The following is an 18429-nucleotide window of genomic DNA, read 5'->3' on the forward strand; positions in this document are numbered from 1 at the left end:
ATGAGGGCCTCCTTCCGGGTCAGCTCCTCCTGGGCAGACTGCAGGAGCCCCGAGTGCTTTTTCGCGGCCTCGGTGAGCATGTTCAGCTGCTCCGTAGCATGAGTCAGGTCCTCACAGAGCATGTCCCTCTGTTAGGAGACCGTCCCCACAAAAGAAGAAATTCTTAATCGTGGTATGCCAATAAGGATTTGTATGCAAATCACGACTATGGGATTTTTAAAAGATTACAAAAATTTTAAATGAGAATTTTTTTCTTTTTTTTACTTATGTGTGGTGATCCAGTCCAGGACAAACCGAGCAGTTAATATTAGTGAACAGGCCTAGAGATGAATGTTACAGTAAATTCATATGGGTGTCCAGTTGAGGTTTTACTGAACTCTACTTCCCCTTTCCCCTCACGCCCAGGACCCCAAAGCTGAGCTGTCTTTCCTCAGGAGCACTGAGGTATGAGTCTCTAGCATGCCTGTCGCCTCACCAATTGACTCTAGCCCTGTATACACTGGAAGGTACCTAACTGTATAGATGAGTATTCCTCAGCTAGCAGGGGAGGGTTTGGGCAGTTCACCTGGCTGTGAAGCAGTCATAGGACATCAAAGCTTTAGGGAAGTGACTTGATGGAAAGTGGCAGAGAGAATTATAAGTCCTGCAGTTTGCAAATGTAATTTCTACATATGCAGTGTATATGATCCCTATCAAATTAGAGCAGAATCTGCTTGCCCTAACCTTCCAAATGTGCATGTATAAATGTATATATAATGTATATAATTACATATATGATACATACATTACATATATATCATAGATACAATAATAACATGTAGGTGTATATATACTTGATATATCACAAATATTTTTCCACATGTTCACTCTTTTAATATATTTTCACTGGGTAGGCTCTATTTCATCTTATGGATGAACTACAACTTAATCCAACACTAAATATTTGGGTTGGTTTGAATATTTCACTATTATATGTATTTTATTCTCGTATCCATACTATTACTTTAGGTTAAAATTTTAAATGTGCAAACTCAAAGCATACGCAAACATTTTAAAGCCATGTGTTACCAGACCACCTCCCCAAAGGCTAACCTTAAACTTCACCAGAGGTATGAGTAATCACCCTCCTCTGTACATCTTCCTCGAGCCCTAACAGTTACCAGTTGTAAGATCAAAAGGTAGTTCTTATTTACATTTCTTTGATTTCAGAGGTTTCTGGGCCACTACACAGTCCCCACAGTCTCCTTAGGGGAACTAGTCATGCACCTTCTATGTCCATTTTCCACGAGGAATGTCTGTCATTTCTTGAGTCTTGTGACTCAAAAGAGCTCCGCTGTGTATTCGGGCAATGGTCCCTTTGTCATCAGTTGTAAATATTTCCCCCCAGTCTATTGTTAGTCTTGTTTTTAATATTGTATAATCTTCCCTTATGGTTTCTGACCTTGGTATCAAGGTTTTTTGCAAAGGGCCACTTTATCTCAAGACTAAATATGCATTCGTACTTTCTAATACTTCCATGATTTCATCATTTATACAGAACTCTAATCCATCTAGAACTATTTTTTGGTTTCAGTGAGACTCTAACCATATCTTTTCAAATTTGTCAGTTTGGAAACACATTTATTGAATCAATCCGTCCTCTCCTCACTGCTGTGAAATCCCCGGTTTCCCAGGATACCGATGCCTTTGTGTTCTCCGCGCTCTATCCGTGGATGTTCAGCGCTGGAGCAGGGACCTCTGCCTACGGCGGAATTGTTGCCTCTACTTTGAGACGTGACGAGCGAGGCACAGAGAGAAGTGGAACTTTCACAAGATCACACAGGCAGATTTCAGACTCCTGGGCAGTCCAGCCCCTGGATTGTGCCCTTCCACTCTGACCGCTTCCTCCCATCACGGCGTGCATCCAACTGGACCAAATGCTGTCAACTGTTCTGAGACACTTCTCAATTCCGTCTCACCCCACAGCGCCACCAGCACTTCCTGGTTCAGACCTTATCGCCTTCCCCTGGGGCCTGGAGTCTGTGCAGTCCGGGTTTCCTCAGAGGTACAGCTGATGCCCTTCCACCAAGCAGACGCAGCTCGCGCACCTCAAGATGGTCACAGTTAATTGTTCCCCTTGCAGGGGATGCTCAACAAACATTCATAGCTGCAAGCTTCCCTCCCTATCAAAGTCTTGTACAACTACTATCTCCTCTGGGAAGCTCTCTGGAATTCTCCAAGCATAATTACTCCCCTCTCTCCCTTCTCTGTGCTCCCAGGTCATTTAGTACATGATCCATCGATCTCTTACACTAGACTGCATGCTTTGAGGTGAGCAACAGTGTTTCGATCATTCTTCCATTCTCAACTGCCAAGCCAGGCAACAGCATGTATGGTAGGTAGGTTCAATAAATATTTGAATTTGTTTCATGGGTAGCATAGCTTAGCAAGAAAACTTTATTTCTAAAGGAAGTGCAGAGAAGTATATACACAGTGAGTTACCATCTGTGAAAAAAGAAAGCTAAATGTATATAGGATTTACCTAAAATATTTCTGGAAGGATACACAAGAGGGAATGTACATGGCTTTATACATTTTGAATTGTGAACCATGTGACAGTATTGCCTAATTTTTAAAAAGATAAATTTACATCAATAACAAAAAAATTAAAACTTGCTTTAGCTAAAACAGGCAACCTTGAGGTTGACCTGTTGGCCAGCCCTTTCTTTGCTCCCTGCTGCTACCACTACATCCAAGTGCATGGTCTGCTCTGCACTCTGCACCCCCTTCGGAAGAGGGTCAGCTACAGGACCCTGCCGAGCTGTGAGCACAAACGAGTGAAAATAAATCAACCGAATAAAATACAACAATGTTATTGTTATCTATTAATTGTCTAACTACCATGGAGAAAATGTCTAATTACGAGTTATTCCTTTAAAAAACCCTCTATTTATTAAGAACCTCCATACACACACACACATATTGTCAAGTAATAGAGCAAAAAAAGAGTCATGAGGTGGTGACCATTACCTCTATGTCTTCGGAGAGTATTCTCAGTCTAAGAGTTTCTTTCAGATCCAGAATCTCCACTTCCTGTCTCTTGATCAACACTTGGCTCTCTTCTTTATCAACCAAAGCAGAGTTGTATTTGCACTGCAGAAAAAAAGTTACGACACAAGAGCCATCTGCTTTATTGCCTGTATTTTTATTTTGATTTATTATTTTTTTTTTTAGGCAAGGCAACCCTTGGGTGATCTCACAGATTGCAAGGACCTTGTCAGCTTACAATCCCTTATTTATTTATTTATTTTTTTTATGCCTATAACACCTGGTCTTCCAAGGTGGTCTCCCATCCCAGTACTAACCAGGCCCAACCCTGCTTAGCTTTCGAGATCAGACGGGATCGGGCTTGTTCAGGGTAGCATGGCCGTAGACTATTACCTGTATTTTTAGATTAAAATAACGATGAGTCTGAGTTCCAAAGTGATATCCAGATTAACACAAATTAATTTGATAACTACTTGTTGAATGAAGGTATAGAAGAATAAATGCATGAATGGCAAAAAGGAGTGGAAAAGTCCCACGGGTATCAGTGAAAAAATATCTGTTTTTGCCATCTTTATCAGCAGACTGCCTTCAGAAATAAAGGTGGAGTACAGCGAGCTCCCATTGGAGCAGAGCGAGGGACCTGGACAGAAATCTTCACTTTTCTTCTTGAAACAATTAAGGAACACTATACCCTTCACTATCCGGGCAACAACCGGCCTGTTTCTGAGCTCGTTCAGATCAGCGATTCCCAGCAGTGCACAGAGAACACTGTTCTACGCGCACTGAAATCTGAGCGGTGTGCAGCCTGCACAGCCTCCAGGGACGCAGCCGTGTGCAGCCACAGGAAACGCTCTGCTGGGTCTGCAAACACAGGCCCTGCCGAGCTGTGACCATTATTTCCACATCTGTTTGCCAACAGAATCTTTCTTCTGGTGAAGCATCTGTCAGCCTCTCAAGGAGCCTATGAAGTGTGTCTCACACACAAATTTAGTATCTTGCTGGTGATAGAACTTACATTAATGTCCTTCAGTTCTTGCTTCAGGGCGTCCATGGCTTCTGTCTTCTCACAGGTGGATGTCCTCAGCTCCTGGATCTGGCCCATGAGGTCAGCTACAACTTCCTGAAGAGAACACAAACAATGTCTTCACACCCAATGACATCAAGGAGGTCAGGTCATTTTTAAATGGTAGACTGTTTACCTTTCCTAATAACAGAAGTCAGTTTTATCTTAGCAAAATAACTCACATTACATCAATATTATTAATTTACATTTTAGTGGCTTTATACTACATTATTTAATCACTTGCTTTGATTTTACAAATGAATAAGAGCTAGACATAAATGAAATTTATACCTGATTTTATATTTGGACATACATATTACATTATTCTAGTTAAAGTCAACACCAAGGATTTGAGAATTTGTACATGGGACTCAGAATCAACAAGAAATGGTCACACTAACGGCGTCCTAGTTAAAAGGGGCAAGTTGTGTTTTAGAAATACTGCCATCAAGAGAGATCAAACAGTTTGCGCTTGAAGTTACATGGAAAATTAACTTGAATGAAAGAACTCATTCTCTAGTGACCTTGGAAGATGAACAAGGCCTAAGTGCACACAGAAATGCTAGTTATCGGTCACCCTGGGGGCAGGAGACTGGAATGTTAAAGCAGTGTTTATAAAAGAAATAGAATAATGAAGCTTCGACCTCTACCTACCTTGTCGGCATCTCTAGATCTCTCCAGAGAACTGATAACTTTTTCAGTAGCAGACAAACTCTCTTCTAGTTTCTGTACTTTTGTCATCTATAGGAAAAAAATGTATATTTTTAGAAAAAGGAATTAAATCACATACACTTTAAAAAACGGTTGAAACAGACTTTCATATTGTACAGTGTACACTAGGAATAATATTTGAAAATGATGTTGGGTTAAAAGACAATGATTTTGTGGTCTCCATGGGGAGACCACCAATAATTTATGATAAAAGCCATCTTGGACTTAGAAAAATAAGAACTAAAAAATAATACAACCGACCAAACATTCCATCTTTTTATTATCAATTTTCAACATCTGAAAGCTGAAGTGGTTTGTTATATTCAACTATTTTAGACATCAGAAAAAATTACAAACTTCAAATTTTGGAGTATAGGACAATTACCTGCTGCTCACACTTGGCCATCTCTCTCTGTTTCTCCTGACGGACAGCCTCGAGAACATCTAAAATTTCTCTGGAAGAGAAGAATTATCTTTTACTCATGACCTCATTCAGCGGAAACAGGGGCTGAGTCTGTTTGTGCAGAGGAGATTCAGTGCAACGCGACTAAGCTTCATTAGACGCTGTAGTCCAGTACGAGTCAGAAACTACTGAATGAGAACTCATTTTTGTGCCACGGGTTTATTTTTCTTCAGAAAACTTAGGACTCCCTAACATAACATATATCATATAGTGTTTATTTATTACCTAGCTCTCTGTGCTAGAAATGTAAAACTCATGAGGACGGACAGGGATATTCTGGTCACTGTCTTATTTCTAAATGTTCTGGCATTTGCAGAATAGTGCCTGGCTAGCTGGATATCACTAAATGTTTGAATGAATTACTAAATGGTAACTGTGTTTCCTAACTAGATGTATGTATCCACCACTGTGTATCAGGGTCTAGAAGAAAATCTGTCTCATAGTATGAACTCTACAAGTATCTGCTGATAAACAAATACAAATTCTCATTAGAGTAATAATCATTCGGGTTGGCTGAAGCTAAGAGAATGACAGAGATCACCAAGAAAAAGAACTTGGAAAGAAAGGGAAGAAAGACAATGGCATTCATATTAAGAAACAGGAGAAAAAAAAGAGCAGCTAGAAAAAGAATAGTAGAGACAGAAATAAAAATCATTCCCCATCTACTGATAATAAATACTGTGATTTATTAATAGAAGGTCCTGAGTTCTGATCACTACCATTCATTTAAAAAGTACCATAGCTAGTTATTGAATATTTTAAAAAATTAAGTTCCTCGACATAGCCATTTATATAAAGGAATCTGATACTCATATTTTGGAATGCTTTAAAAAAATAACTTTACAGGGTTTTAGCAATTAAAACAAGCTAAAGTATGTGGTAGTAAATTATATTCTAGTCAACTAATGGAAAAGGTAAATAGCACTCACTTAGAACTGTTTTCTTTATCTTCTTCAAATTGTAATAATAATTTATTATTGCGTTCTTTTTCTGCCTCAAAAAGCTCCATCAAATTCTAAAAGACAATGTGACATTAGATTTTAAGTAACTGTTACTAGCAATGTGTAGTCAACAAACACACCGAGTGTCTTCTGTGTGGCTGGCCTACGGGCCAGGCCAGTATAAAAAGTCAGGAGGAGGTCAAAGCAGTGCTTGCCCTGCACGTCACCAAACAGTCACACATCCAGGACAAATTCAAGAATAACCAATACCCTTCTTAACTTACATTCAGATCAGATTTCAGAGTTTCGTTTTCTTTTTTGCAGTTTTGGAGGTTTTTTGAAAGTTGGTCAATTTCAAACTTCATTACTTCTTGTAAGTTTTCATAGGAATCCTGTAGGCAGGCTTTGCTCTCAAGAAGCTTTTCATTTTCTAATCTTTATCAGGAAAACATTTTTACAATCGTAAATATAAACATTAAATGTAGTTCTGCTAGTCAGATTATCTGCAGTTCAGTTTATCCCATCGACAGACCATTCCCAACCTACAGAGATCCTGACTGATGTAAAGCTCCTCGAGAACTTACGTAAAATGTCCGTGATGCAAAAAATTATGAGACAGACTGGACCATGGCGTAGTGTGATGGGGACGGAAAAGACAGGGTGTGAGCCTGTAGCCATCCTCTATCCTCATTTTTTCTCCCATGGTTTCAACCAGACATGCTTCACTGACTGGTGATTTAGAGCGATGAGACTCATTTAGGGGGTTCTCGACCTAACCCTCACATAACCTAGGAACCGGCCATCAGTTTAGTTTTGTTGATAGCTCAATTCTATCCGTTCATCACAGTCTCCCAACTCTAGGAAGGCTTTCTAAGATGCCAAATGTGGCTTTGATCTGAGCAACAGAGTAAACTCCCTCTGGATAAACCGACTTTTTTATTCAATTATTAGTTACTACTTTTCAGGGTTTCATCCTCTTACTCTGCTCCCCAACATGCTATGTGACATGCCCAAACGTCCAGAGCTCAGCCAAGAAGCAGTAAACAATGAACCTGATCTGTGGACCATCCAAAACAGATGTCCCAGCTTCTATACAGATTATTAGACATGGGTCTGTTTTACTGACCGAAAGCAGAGCGGAAGCAGCAAATTGCTATAAACAGTTGCTAAAGATAGATGTATAGACAACAGATAGGAGAGAGGGGGAACATGTGCATTCATGACGCAGACTGTATATATAAAGCAGGCAAAACAATTGAAGAAACACAGGGTATTGTGCACGGAGAGCCACAATGGAGTATAAGCGGCCCAATAAGTGATGTTAAACCTGAGGTACCGAGAACAATTAAATTATGTCCAACTTAAAAAGCAAGGAAAGCTCAATATTTTTAAATATTTTTAAGACAGAATTTAAGTACATAGCCAAATACAGAGAATTAACATTTTAGATCTAGTTCAACTCTTACATGTAAACATGAGGAAATTAAGACCCAATAAGATTAGTGGAGTGACTTTCAAAACAAAATCCCACAGAATTAGTTGATGACAGAGCCAGGATTAGATTCAGTGATTCCAATATTAAAAGCAAATGCCAGGTGTAAGAAAAACCAACAGTGCACTTGTGATAAATGACAACCGACCGGCAGCCTTGGTGCTGGGGAAACAGCGCGGGGGTGAGTGATGGAGGCTGTACTGACCCAGCTCATGCCCCTCTCTAAAGGGAAAGGGTGATTCAAACAGCACGTGATGGTTGCCATGCAGGAATGTGGGCCCTGTGCCACCAAACTGATTTTTAAGAGGAAGCCGAAATATGAATTTTTATAAGAAAACTCTCATTTTTAAAAATGCTATGCTAAATTTTTTTAAAAACCACACTGTGCAAGCCCACTAAAAACACGTCTAGGAATAGATCTGGCCTGCAGATCTCGAGTTTTCTTACTCTATTTTAATTCCTTGTTGAAAACACTCAGAGTTACAGATTTTAGTTTCTGCAATTTCTATAAAAATTAAATTCAAGGTTGTCTATTTGCAGCTTTTCTAGATTGAGCAGTCACAATCATATCATTCTCATGGCATCACATACAAAATGTCCATTATTAATTATTGCCATAGATCCGGGAGACAGTTATTGAAAACACAAAATGGTTTTAAGTTGTTTTACAAAAGGCTGAAATTAGCAAGGGAAAAAAACAGTGAAAACAAACAATTTACGTCTTAGATTACTTGCCTAACCAGCCAGCCTCGAGAGAGTTACTGTGGGCAGTGGTGACAACCACTGATTTGGTCTACCTTAACTATCCCTTCTTCTAATAAGAGCACACCTTTCTCTCTGGAACAGGCACATCACCTGTGTTGGGCTAACACCACCTCACACTCTTGGTATGACTGGTCCAAAGGTAAGCAGATGACCCATGCAAGACCAATGCAAATTCTCCCTAGGACTGACAGATGGCTGTTGGCAGAGTGGATTTCTTCGCAGGGGTGGTTATGCTAGGAGACGGAATACGGAGCAGTAAGGCGGTCTGTTCCCTGTTACGTGGAGGAAGGCCCTCAACAGTAGGACAGAATGAGGGAAACGCAGAGAGAAGCAGAGCAGGGACTGAGAGAGACTGAGAGAGACTGAGAGAGACAGGGAGAGACAGGGAGAGACAGAGAGAGAATGCGCACTGACAGTGTGAGACTCAATTCCGTTTGTTCCTGAAATTAAAATCACCTCTGGGGTTCCCAATGCCGTGAACCAACAGATTACCTTTTCATGTGTTTAACTAGTTTGAGTTGGGCTTACAGCACTTGCACGTCAAGTAGTCCTGGGTTACAGGCCAACCAGGCAACGTGAAACCATAACAGAACAACTCTACCTGACATTCTCTAGTTGAAGCTGAATATGCATGTGTCTTTCGGAAAGGCTGTTCAGTTCTTTCTCCTGACTCTCTCTGAATGAACTATACTCCAGCTTCACCGAAGACAGCTCCTTGTCTGCAGAATGAAGAACTACTCGCAGGTCATGCACCTCACTTTTCAAAACTAAAAAGCAAACAAAATAAATCCTCAACAAGCTTCTCTACACTTATTTTTTTACTAAGTAGGCAAATAAATGCCATAGGTATCTTCACACAATCAGCAAAACAAGTTGGAGAAACCATATTCAGTAAAGATGTTGAACAACGAAGCAGAGGGAACTAGGAGCTCTGAGATTTCTATCTTCTTCCTCTCCCTTGTTCATGGTTTTTGTTATCGTTTCTACCAGAAAAGGAAGAGTTAACATCTACCTGTCTCTGACTTGTAGGTCATTTGATTTTCTACATTTCTCGTGTAAAATGTGCATCAAAATTCAATATAAGGGGGGGAAAAATCAAGAGATTTAACATTTTAAGTGACCTAATTTTACTTATCAAAAATCCCTTGGAAATGTGCCAGAACTTTCCAAAGTAAATTAAAAACTTTACTTCCAATTGGAAGTAAAAATTAAGTAACTTCTTAGATCAAAGAAAATAGAACAGCTGTCTTTTTTGTTTTAGCTTTATTATAAACAACTGCAAATACTTTGATGAAAGGAAAAATAAACTAGAAAAAAACCGTGGGAACCAAATGATAAACCCACATCTACGCATATACACCAAAACATAACTTACGGTTTATTTCTCATTATTAAAATATGACTCATCTTATGAATTCATGATACTTCACTTTCAAAGCAATATTAAAACTATAAGCAAACAGTTGTATCGTTTGTGAGAAGTCCTGAAGCAAATTAGCCTTTATGATGTTGCCATGACTTACCACTGCCATGCGAACTCAATTCAGTTGTCTAATTAAAACAAACAAACCACCAACCAAAAACATAGGGACAAAATTTATCCATATAAGTAAAAAGATACCGAGTTACAGTATTCAGATGACGAAACGCCCAGCTGTTCACACTTACAGTCATTCTTCGTTTGAGTGTCCCGAAGCTGCTTTTCAAGGAGATTCAACTGTGAAAGATGCTCCTGCTGCTGTTTGGTCCAGTCAGTTCTCTCTGATGAGAAAAGCTGCGGGAAAGAGAGCAATTTGCTGGAAAAGGAATACTGGCGTGCCGAGACGCGCTCCAAATCATTACCTTGTTTCCGCTTTTCAGATCTAGATCTAAGGTCTCTGACCAGAAGAAAGTCAACTGTCGCCACAACTACAGTGAGGGAAGAAGGATCGCCGCGAGCCCCTGAACTGTCCAGACAAACAGCACGGGCCCGCTGGCAATGCCGAGGGCCAGAACTCAGACTAGCGATGTGTGTCTCATTGTCGGAGTAGCATGCGGAGTAACAAAGTAGAGAACACAACTCAAATCGGCCCGACTGAGGCTCTGTGAAGTCATTTTCTTCCTATAGACTCTCCCTTTGACGATGCGTTTCCCACACTTCTGGGGCCATGCTCTGGGTCTTACCTCCTGCATTTGTGTGGAATGGTGTTCCAGTTTGTCAATGTGCTGCTGAAGCTTTAGGTTCTTGTGCTCTTCCTCGTCCAACTTGACTTGAACGGCACTCATTTGTTCCTGTAACACAAAAACTTCAGTTGTCAAAAATTCTTTTAATGAAAATCTCAAGCATTCCACCATTTCTTCTGCATTAAAAAAAAAAAAAAAAACAGAACTCAAAACCTCATGAAGACAAAGGTATCAAAGGCCAGTTTGGAGCCAGAAAACAACTTTAAAAGACTATACTTATGACTTCTCATATTTCAGAATTACATTTGTGGTCCATCAAAGTGGGTAATTTGAAAGACAAAGGAAAGAAGTGATTAAAACTAAAGTCACGAATTAAATCATAGAACAATCTAGAGACCACTGAGCTTTCTCAGGATTGTATGGAGTGACTTCACCAGGAAGGCCTCCACGCTTTAAAAAGGACAAAACTTTGGAATTTGGGGTGGTCTGGCTCACTCTAAGTTTTACTAGACAGTAGGAAAACCTTTAAAAATTAAAGAAATCACCAGAATTCTGAGACAAACAAATTTCACATTATTTCAAATATATCAAAAGCTGTCTAAAATTTCATCTGTAATAAGATTCAACTATTTTAACTTTCTTTAGCAGATACAGCATTGTGCCATATAAACCAGTTCTGCAGCTTGCAGCTAGTGGCAACTGGTCTTTTTACATATGAGAGACCTAAAGCCCCAGGAGATTACAGAGTGACTTGCTAAATGAATTAAAAGAACTAGAGTAGGCTGATTTGTAAGCCAGGGACCTTTACACATCCACACTTAAAAAGATACTAAACAAGTCTGAATACACCAGTTATAGAGTTAAAATAATAAAGAAAATTTGTTTAAATGAATGTCTAATTATTAATTTTTTCTAAAACTAAATATTACCTGCACCAATCTAAGCTCCTCAGAAATGGCCTCAAAAGCTTGTTCATTCATCTCAGGTGGAATTGGCTCATTTAAGATGTCATTATCTAATTTGCTAGAATTCTGAGTGTGCATGGCGCCAAAGCTCCCCGTCTCAGGGCTTAATTTTGATACTGGCCGAGACCAAAGTTGATAAGCCTTGGTTGGTGTAGTTATAATCTGCAGCAAAAAGTTATGGAAAACGACATTAGTACATATAAAAAAAAAAAATACCATATTTAGTAATTCGGTGAACAAAGAGGATAAAATTGCAATTCTATTCATCAAATAGAGGCAGCACAGAAACAAATGGAAAACAAGTAGAAACAAATATCAATTCAATGCAGTCTCAAGCAAAATTCCAGTAAGATTTAGAAAAAAGAAACTTGATAGGCTGATTCCAAACTTCATACAAAGAATAAATGCGTAAGAAGAGACAACTAAAAAAGGAACAAATTGGGAAGACTTCGCTGGACAATAGAAAAATACATTATAGGGTAGGGTCATTTTAAAAGTGATTAGCATATGAATAGTCAAATAAACATTGGAAGAAAATACAAAGTCCAGAAATAGACAATTTATATGTGCAAAGTTCAAATTAGTGAGAAAAACAGAGACTTATTAAGTTAAATCCTTATTTCATACCACTCAAAAGTAAAACAGCAGATGCATTAAACATCTCAATGAAAAACAGTTATAAAAGAAAGTGGAATATACTGATGACCTTGACATTGTCTGGGCCTTTAAAAATGAATAAAAGAAGTCATAAAGTTAAACGATCAATAAATCTGGCTGTATCAAAATTTTAAAACTTCTGTGTAACGAAAGTGTCACATACAAGGATAACAAGCAACATGATGGCAGAATATATTGGCGCTGGGCATAACAAAAGTTTAACATAAAAATTCCTACAAATCAGAAAAAATAAGTAAACTAGTAAGAAAATGGACTCTTTATTCATAGACAAAGGAAATGCAAATGGACAACAAACATAGGAAAATACATTTGACCTCACTAGAAATGAGGAAAATGAAAATCAAAACCTTAACAAGATGCCATTTTTCACCCATCAGACTGTCAAACAGTAAAGAGCCTGACAATGCCCGTTCTAGGGGCCAGTGCTAGGGAATGAGTGCTCCCTGACTTCCTGGGAAGGCACAGGGTGAGGCCACCTGGAGGGGCCAGTCAGCAGAACTGACTCCAAACTGAGATGTCCTAACACTACCACTTCTCCCTCATAGGAGGAGAAGCCAGAGAATGCTTGCACGGGAAACCACCTAAATAAACCACGGTCATCCAAAACATGGAAGCCTAGGTTTAAGATGAGGTAGAGCTCTACGTACTAGTTAACACAGAAAGATCCAAGGCATATCCATCTCTGAGTTAACAAAGGCCCACTGTGGAATAACATATGTAGGACGATACCACTTATTTTAAAAAACAAAGCACAACAAAAAAAAGGTCTGTTAAAGAATTCTACACATCTTTCTCAGTCCATGTACATTTATTCTACAAAACTGTTAAGACAAAGGATTCCCAAGCTGGGAACACATTGCCCGGGGTGAGGGGTGAAGGGCTAGATCAGACCCAGACTGGCAGTGCTGCTCCGTGGGAACTTTAACCCAAACTTGTATACAGAGGTCTATTTTTTGAAACAAGGAAAATGTATTCGTAAAGCACTCACATAATTAAAAATGAACAACGAAAGATCTGAAGTGCTGTGTTATTCTTGGTAAACCTTTTAATCCTTTGTCCTGTTTGCTCAGCTATAAACCGAAGTAGCACTAGAGGGTCACAGTGCTTCAAGATCTGTAATTCCATCGTGCTAAAAGACTACAGACACAAATTATAAAACACCTGGAAATAGTCTACAAGTATTTAAAAGGAATATTCCACACAGATTTTGAAGACTATCTTTTTTTTAAAAAAGCAAAGCAAAATATTCTACCTTTATAAGAAAAAATAGCAATTCTCAGGTTAAACAAATCATGATATACGCATACAACATTCTTGTGCAGCTGCTTAAACAAACAAAAACCAAACGGAGAGAAGGTTCTTTTTTCCCTTGAGATATGGGATAAAATCAAAAATATCTGTTAAGTTCAAAAAAAAAAAAAAAAAAAAACAAGGTGTAGAATGATGTGTACGTATCATATGGTAATATTTGTGTAAAGTAAAAAAAAAAAAAAAGAAAACAAAACCCCCAAAAACTTGGTGACACTGAATCCCTCCAAATAGGTTTCTGGCTGGCTGGAAGGGTAGCAGACGGAAAGAGACTTGTCACTGTATACTCTGTACCTTTAAATATTCCAGTCGTGTGATTAACTATTCACATGGATGAATAAAATTACTTTTAAAAGCAGTTTCTTATTAAGTGACACAAAAAACATCAGTGTTAAAGGTAGCCGTTAGGGATAAACATTATTTATGATAAAGTTTCAGATGTATAAGGAAAGCGTTTTTTGGCATTCAGAGCATTTAGTACAAAAAGCTCAAATCGCGAGCAGCAGCACCTTCTTAATCTTTTGCTTTTCTGTGTATTCTCTTTCCTCGATCTCAGGTGTCCAGCTTTTTTCCTTTATGAGGCTCTGGTTGTTTGCGGGGGAAACCCTCCTATTAACCCCACTGTTACCCTTGATCCTTTCATGGTCTTTGTCTTTAGGATTTCTATCCTTCCAGGGCAAACTGAGCACACGATGCCTTATAGCAACATATACCACTTACAGAGACCTACCAGGGGCCGGGCACTTTACTATCTCATTTAATGCTCTAAAAAACCTAAAAAACCATTAAATTATCCTCACCTCCAATTCAGAGACAACAAATATGAGGCTCAGAAATTAGGAAACCCTGCCAAAGAAGGGTAGTAGCAGATCAGAACTTGAACCCAGGTCTGACGCCTCGGTGTATTTTGTCCTATGCCGCCCTGTCTGTCAGGGGTTCTACATCGGAACACCAGAACTGGCATCACCCTAGGTTAACTGCCTACAAGGGGATCTATCTGTATCTGGAGAGAACCTGTGCAGACTCCATTATTAACAAAATGAGACAGCAGTGATTTAAGACTGAAGTATTGCTTCAGATTACCTACCTTTAGTGTTTCAGCATGAATTTTATTCAGCTGAGAGACTTCTTGTCGCTTGCATGCTTTTGTTGCTTCCAAAAGGTTTTCAAGATTAAGGTTCGCTTTTTGCAAAGACTGAAGCTCTGATTCTAATTCTAGCTGCCTTTTCCTAGTAGATATTAAATTGAGCGTTTTAGGTAATAAGTAATGTCATACATGTGTAGAGTACTTTACAGTTTATATTCATGCATAACTTTACAGTTATCTCTTTAAATCAGAGGTAGTCTTAGATTATTACCCTCATTTTCCATCGGGGTAAAATACAGCTCAGAGACTGATGACTGTTTAAGGTGTTCAACTAGCAAATGGCAGAGCTCTATTTCAGAAGCCCAAACAGTCCATGCTGGTTCCACATGTGATGTTATTTTTAAAACAAATACTTCTTTATATTTTAGAATAGGATTAATCTTAGCTATAATATGAATGTGGTTTATCTTTGTTTTCATTACATAAAGAGCATCAAGTAAGAATATTAACAATTCTGAAATTTCTAAAAACCCACACTTAATTCAAAACAACAGTGATTTAATTTGGTGGCCAGATTAGGAATTTTCTATGTAAGTTCAACAGACATTCAGCTCAACAGGTATATCCTGTAAAACATTCACATTGTCATTAAATACACTATTAAACAGCTAGAAGGTTGTGCCAATTATGCCTCAATTTAAAAACAATAAGTTAAAAAAAATTTGAAACAAGCCCTTTTCCCTCATGTCAAAACAAGTTAGTTGCTATATGAGAATTTAATATTTAAAGTAAAATGCTCAATGAAATTGTCACTGTCAAACTCTAAAACAAATTAACACTAAAAGATATTAAATAGATAAGCATGAATGTGTATTTATACTTTACCTAGTTAGTTCTTTGAATTCTTCATACTCTTGCTTTGAATTATTCAGCTCTGTCTGAATTTGCAGGAGTTGTGCTTTTAACTTCTCCGTGTTTGCTAATGAAATTGGCTCTTTTGCAACTTTAGGAGAGAATCCTTGCTGACCTGATAATAAGGAAACAACTTGGTCATTGAAAGACAAAAATAACAGAATACATTTTCTAGGTTCTCTGCCAGGTATTTGCTTTGAAGCACAAGGAGGAAAAATGAGAAATGGTTGGAAGGTGGACCCTAAAATACGAGAGCCTATAACTCAGCAGGAGACATAAGATACGATACAGTGTGGTAAAGAATATAAGAAGTTGTTTTTGAGAAGCTAGAAGCCACAGGATGGAGAGGCATATTTAAGGCAACACCATTAGGAGCAAGAGCCAACAATGCTGAAGTATAACGCACACAGCGCTGGAGAGGAAACGCCACCAGGGGAACCTGGCAGGAATTAGTGCTCCAATTCGGCTAATGTTAAGAGTCAATGAATTTTAGGAAAGGAGACAAACAGCAAAGGCAGCAACGTGAAAGGATTTGGTATCATCTGCCAGGTAAAAAAAGATTAGTTTTCAGGGATTATTTAGAAAACTGACTATGTTGAAGAGCGTTCCACTGAGTTTCAGTGAGGAAAAATTTGATCACGTCACAGCTGTCGAAAGAATGCTATATGTTTTGAAGACGGTGAGGTCCAGAAATGACCATTATTAACTTTCATAGGCAGTAAGTAAAGGTACAACTGAGGCCAAAATTGCCAACGAAATACAGAGCATTACAGAGAAAGTAAGTGAAATAAACCAGAAAAACTGATTTTAACTTCGCATCTAAAATCTTAGTCTCTCCACAACCCAAATACTTAGAGAATTTTATTCTTTAATTAAGTCATAATGGAAAGGAAGAAGGCTTTGAAAAAGAAATTTTAAAAAGCAAGGAGACAAACAGGCTTCTTTGAGCACAGAATAAAAAGATTAGAACTTGCTCAATTTCAACCAAAACAGAAACAAAGGCTGAGATAGAATATGATAAAAGACCGTGAAAATATTCACACTAAAAATGGAGCAAATATAGACTGCTACCAAACCCCAGAGCATTTAACAATAGCTGCCAAGCCTGTAGGTTAGATTCAGTACTAACTAAACCACGTTTCACAAAGTAAAAGTAAACTTATGGAAATACTGTATATAACTAACAGCGTACGCTGGCAAATGTGACCAGTGACCACAACACCAGGACTGAAACACGCTGCTGGGTGGACCATGAGTCCGATCACACCGACATCTCTCACCATACAGACCTTAATCAGGTGGACAAACATCTCACCTCCACGTTCATCCACGTTGTGCTTAATCACACTTTTCATTTCATATACTTAACACGGAAAAATTCTATTTAATAAAAATTAAAAATAATATCTGAATCAACCTTTTATCCACAAAAGAGATATATGGTAGCCTACATAATTTAAGACTCTGTGATTTTTGAGAAAAAAGTATAGAAAATGCCTTTTGATAACATAAAAAAATAAGTTCATATATAAGAAATTAGCACCAGGTCTAGAGGCTAAAATGACGACCCCTCCCAATGCAAGGCAATAAAATGGCCTTTAAAACAGGCCCCCTGCCCCAGAAGGCATGTAATACAATCGCTTCTTACTTTTGTCATTTTTCTCTGTGCCAGATACTTCGAAGAAAGCCTTTTCTAGCATCGCAATGGTCTGGGCGTCCATTTCGTGGGCTCTTTTCACAGGCTCTAATAACCTCAGTCTTCTATTCTCCTCCCGGAGGGAATGATTTTCCATAGCATATTTTGCAACTCTGGGGTGGTGCTCTATCTGTGAGCCAGAAGAATTACAGACTTAATGAACAAGTCCTTCTGAAAAGCTGTTAGAAAATGTGAATACCCTGTGCACTGCCAGCAGAGCCTGCTGTGGCCACTGCAGAAAGCAGCTTGGCGTCTGGTCAGAGACTGAGAACGTGCCTATCCCAAGACTCCCGATCTACCTACCACTGGGTCTGCGCCCTTGGAACTCTGACTCAGGCACCTAAGGAGATAAGCACAAGGGCATACACTGTGGCAGACCCTTCGTGCAAAGGGGACTGCTTACGTTAACACAATGAAAAAGTAAGGAAACTCTGCTGATCAGGACTGCAGGCCCTCCGAGATGCACCTCAGGCAAAGGGCAAAGTGCAGATAAGGGAGGACGGCAAGCTGCCTTTTGTGTAAAAATATCTATCCATACTAGCTTGAACATGCATGAAACCTCTGGAAAAATATACAAAACTGATCTTCGATTATCTTTGTTTTTTAATGATGTTCCTGTATTAACTCTCTGTCCTTCCCAGGGGAAAGGATAAACAACAAAACTCTAAAGGGCTGAACTGTAAAGAGACTGACTCAGCTAACCACAAGGCCCACTGGGATGAAGTAGGCGTGGCCTGCTAGGGCTGAGTGTTGCCATAGCAACATCACAACTTCCTCCCTATTCCTTTAGGGTTCTATCTACTATTTTAGAAAATGGCAGGAAATAAATGATGCAATCATACTGTCAGTTGAATTCATTTAATACACCTTCCATTGTATTCCATTGTATTCTAAAAATCTGATGACAAATTTATACCTGCCTTGGTAGAAAGAGTGTAAAAGTCATGTACTCACTTGTTCTCGCAAAGTTTGAATCTCGTCTCTTAATTCTGACAGCAAACGATCCTGCTCCTCAGGCAGAAAACTTCCCCGCGATTCCTTGTGGAGTTTCTCCAGGCGCATTATTTGATCCTCTCGGAATTTCACGATCATTTTATTAGACTGAATAAACTTCTCTTTTTTGAGAGTGAGGTCTTCTAATTGGGTAACCTTTTCTAC

The 18429-nt window shown here is 38.9% G+C and overlaps 1 protein-coding gene and 1 pseudogene across 1 annotated transcript in view; both read right to left on the minus strand.

The window, feature by feature from the left end:
• Positions 1 to 18429, minus strand: part of KIF15 (kinesin family member 15) — a 53850-nt gene that overhangs the window by 14482 nt on the left and 20939 nt on the right. The window contains 12 exon segments of the mRNA XM_011357346.2: positions 3010 to 3132; positions 4043 to 4147; positions 4745 to 4831; positions 5187 to 5256; positions 6194 to 6279; positions 6490 to 6640; positions 9064 to 9229; positions 10131 to 10236; positions 10626 to 10733; positions 11555 to 11752; positions 14664 to 14805; positions 15549 to 15690. Of these exon segments, the coding sequence (XP_011355648.1) occupies positions 3010 to 3132; positions 4043 to 4147; positions 4745 to 4831; positions 5187 to 5256; positions 6194 to 6279; positions 6490 to 6640; positions 9064 to 9229; positions 10131 to 10236; positions 10626 to 10733; positions 11555 to 11752; positions 14664 to 14805; positions 15549 to 15690 (1484 nt within the window).
• Positions 3296 to 3414, minus strand: LOC111738128 (annotated as a pseudogene).

The sequence above is a fragment of the Pteropus vampyrus genome, unplaced genomic scaffold, assembly GCF_000151845.1.
Source record: "Pteropus vampyrus isolate Shadow unplaced genomic scaffold, Pvam_2.0 Scaffold35, whole genome shotgun sequence".
Lineage (NCBI taxonomy): Eukaryota > Metazoa > Chordata > Mammalia > Chiroptera > Pteropodidae > Pteropus > Pteropus vampyrus.